A 3996-nucleotide genomic window follows, 5' to 3' on the forward strand; every position below is an offset into this window, starting at 1 on the left:
TTTAATATATTAATAAATTAATATTATAATTTAAATATTATTGTTCAAATATAACCGTTACTTGAAATTATATCTCTATATTGCGCTCTATTTAAGCCTTTGCCATGGTTTGCCTCTTCATCTCGTTCCGATGATGAAGCACACTTGCTGGTTAGAAATGCATCGGCCAAAAAATTCTCTTATGTGGAAAGACTTTGCTTAACTATTATATGATCAACATTCAAATTACAAATCATAATAAAATAAAATTAATTAATTAATATATCATGAACGTTCAAATCCTTTTCATTATAGCTAACAATTATATCCTATCTCTAATAGTCAAATTCTACCACTACAATAAAACATAATAAAATAAAATAAATGATTTATTATATCATGAATGTTCAAATCTGTTTCTCTATTGTTAACGGTTATATCATATTTATAATAAGTAGATTTTACCACTACTTAATCATTGTTAGGCAAATTTTGCATCAATTTTTTTTCTTAAATATGGGTGAAGCGTTCAGCAAAAACATGGAACATCAAATAAAATAAATGATTTTACCATTATTTACTCATGGTTAGGTATTTTTTTCATCATTTTTGTCCCTAAATATGGGTGAAGCATTCACCGAAAACATGGAACATCAAATAAAATAAATTAATCATCATATGATGAACATCCAAATCCTTTTCACTATCCCTAATGGTCATATTTATAACCGCTAGATTTTACCGCTATTTATTCACGGTTAGGCACCTTTTGCATCATTTTTGTCCGTGAATATGGGTGAAGCCTTCACCAAAAACATGGAAAATCAAATAAAATAAATTAATTATTATATCATGAACATTTAAATATTTTTCATTATCGCTAACCGTTATATCATATTTCTAACGGCTAGATTTTACCACTACTTATTCATGGTTAGGGACTTTTTGCATCATTTTTGTTCTTGAACATGGGTGAAGCATTCACCAAAAACATGGAACATCAAATAAAATAAATTAATTATTATACCATGAACATTTAAATATTTTTCATTATCACTAATGCTTATACCATATTTCTAACTGCCAGATTTTACCACTATTTACTCACGGTTAGACACTGTTTGCATCAGTAATGTACCTAAATATGGGTGAAGCTTTCACCCAAAACATGGAACATCTCAATGAAACACACGGATATCCAAAAATTTTCTTCCTCATCAATTTATGAATTGCGAACATCTACATGCTAAAATAATACTAAGTTATTTAAGATTTCTTTGATGTTTTTGTTATTAACCATTAAATTATTAGGCAATTGTTAGTGATCCACTTTAATATGTTAATTTAGTTCCTAAATGACTAAATTGATTTGCTAACAAGTGGACAAATTCAACCTTTCCATTCTATTAAATTCATACAATAAGAAAAAATATCTTACCTACTCATAATCATCTTAAAATATGTGAATATCATCACAAGAAAAGTTCAAATTAAATTTGCCATCAATAAAATGAGGCTATCATGTTAGACTAGTTTTGTGTTTTAACAAGAATGACAACATTAGATTCAGAAATACTGTCACTCTTAACACAACAATTACAACAAAAGAAGAACTATTGTATCCAACTCACTTACACACAAAGGCTTCTTGGAATGCCCAATAAATAAAAAAATATAATTATTTTGATATCTAAGCCATTATGACTAGATGAATAAATATTATAGAAAACTTGCAAAATATAACAAAACATGCCAACATACAACATAAGATTTACAAAATAGTTTCCAAATTAGTGCTCATATTCAAAGGTAGACCCATGTACATAAAAGACTTTTTCAGAGCTCTTCTATTTCAAAGCTTACAACTTGCCCACAATGTGCATAGAGGCCGTTGGACCGACCAGAAACGCAAAATCTCATTAGCGTGCAGGAAGAATCATACCCACACATCATAGGATTCAAGAAACATAACTATCAGTATGTATATAAAGAGTAAACTTCATAAAATTTGGGCATAGATGCCATTAGCCTTTGAAATTGACTTTAACAAAAAAACTGTTTTACCTCATGACCTAACCTTACCCTTACCCTTACCCTACTTCTGCATTATCCAAGGTCTCTGCAGCAAGAGCCGGAGGCCCATGGAATATGGTTACACTACTGTTAACCCAAACAAAAACTTCTATCTGATCACAACCGGTAATCCTCGAACCGGACGATCAGCATTTCCCTCTAGATTTGAAGCTGTTCCTTACATATGTTTCGAAGTACCGGTCATATCCCCTGGATCAGTAGAGAGGGATTCCTTGCAGTGAGCAATCGCTTCCTGAAGGCAATTCTCCAGGTCCGAGTTCGTACTGCTCATGCTTCTTTTCAGGATCGCGCCACCATCGGTTGGAGCTGCGCCGCTTGAAGAACCGACTGGTTTTGAATATAGTTTGGATACCAATGGCACTTCATTCCTAAGAGAAAATCTGGCAGAGAAGGACTTACAAGAACGATTAATGGCATGTGAGTTTTCTCTGCTAGTGCTTTTAGCGATCGTTGCTGCATCCTCTTCATCACAGCTCACCCTTTGAATACTTTTCTGACAGTGATGGTTACAAGCCCTTCTTGTATTGAAGGCCTTTGAGAAAAGAGATTTGACATATGCTTTCGAGCCTTTCAACTTGAATGGGACGGCTGCGGGTTGCGAGAGACTAGAAACTTGTAGCTTCTTACCTTCCAATGTTGGTGCAGAGCGGCCGCTGCAAGTCTCCTTGCCCAATTTATCAGGAGTAACTTCATAAGTTTCCTGAGAAGCAGGGAACCCCAACTCCTCATAGTGTCGTGAACAATGGGGATCTATATTCTTCCTATTTGTCATAATTTCCGTTCGAAACTTCCTGTCTGCCTCCAAAGCTCTTTGCCGATGTAGTTTGATCTCATATAATGGCAATTCGCACAGTTTCTTCACCATCTGAATACGAAGAGGGAGCTGGAGAGGAAGTAACCACCCTCTGTAAAAGAGCTCGTCTGCGGGAGAAGCAATGGACTCGAGCTCAAAATCTTTTGAGTTTTTTCCATTAATACCAGAGATATCGAACTCGAATTCGCCCTCCATACTGGTTATGGTGGCGATACACTTAATCCTCCTGACATATATAATATTTTCTACTCTCACTATCAATCCCAATATCTAATTACTTTACAGTAGGGAATTTTCGTGGAGAAGCATGTTTTAGTATGTTAGACGTTCGAGACGGTTAAACAACTCATCGAATTCACATTGGATGGATTGATTTAAGGCATGCATGCATGCAGCTATCTACTCTTGGCCTAACATACGGCATTAACTATTGGCGCGTATGTCTAGAATAACGGCCATGAAGTGGATCTCTCGATAATAATAATATTTATCATTAAATACTGTTAATTTAGGATGTCGCGTTGGTTATTGAGTGGAGGTTATGGGTGGGTCTTTTATTTACCTTTTATCAATGAATTATTGAACCATCATTAATGCTAACTTACAATGTTGCATTTGTGATATTTTATTTATATTCATATGTTACAGACAATCGTTAGATGCATATATTATTTAATTTTTAAATAATACTAGTTTAATAGGAGTTAATATATTATTTTGAATATTAATGACTAATATATCATATTTTATAAGTTTTTTTTGGGAATGTTTTAATAAAATATTTTCCCAAAGCAATATGTGAGATTTAATTAATTGAAATTTAAAAAATTATTAAAATTAATATTGATTTTATAATTGATTAAATTTCGTTTATAAAAACAAACTCAAAAAAGAAACTAAATCATAGTTTAGTGGATTCTGGTAAAGATATGAGGATAATAGTCTCTTAATATTTCATATTAGGAATAAATGAAAATATGTAAAAATGAATATCTCTTTTAAATAGGTTTTATGTTTCAAAGTTATAAATGAAGTTTCATATTGAGTGTGGTTTTGGAAGTTTTTTTTATGATATATTGGTATCTTTCAATTAACCAGTTATAAATGAA

The 3996-nt window shown here is 32.4% G+C and overlaps 1 protein-coding gene across 1 annotated transcript; it reads right to left on the minus strand.

The window, feature by feature from the left end:
* Positions 1-2230: 2230 nt before the first annotated feature.
* On the minus strand, positions 2231-3082 carry LOC149189622 (putative membrane-associated kinase regulator 4). The gene has a single exon (XM_089410287.1). It carries the CDS (start codon positions 3080-3082, stop codon positions 2231-2233), a length of 852 nt encoding a protein of 283 aa, XP_089266413.1.
* Positions 3083-3996: the final 914 nt, after the last annotated feature.

This window comes from Pinus tabuliformis, chromosome 3_1 (assembly GCF_031772625.1).
Source record: "Pinus tabuliformis cultivar Carrire ecotype Pingquan chromosome 3_1, CPIR1, whole genome shotgun sequence".
Taxonomy (NCBI): domain Eukaryota; kingdom Viridiplantae; phylum Streptophyta; class Pinopsida; order Pinales; family Pinaceae; genus Pinus; species Pinus tabuliformis.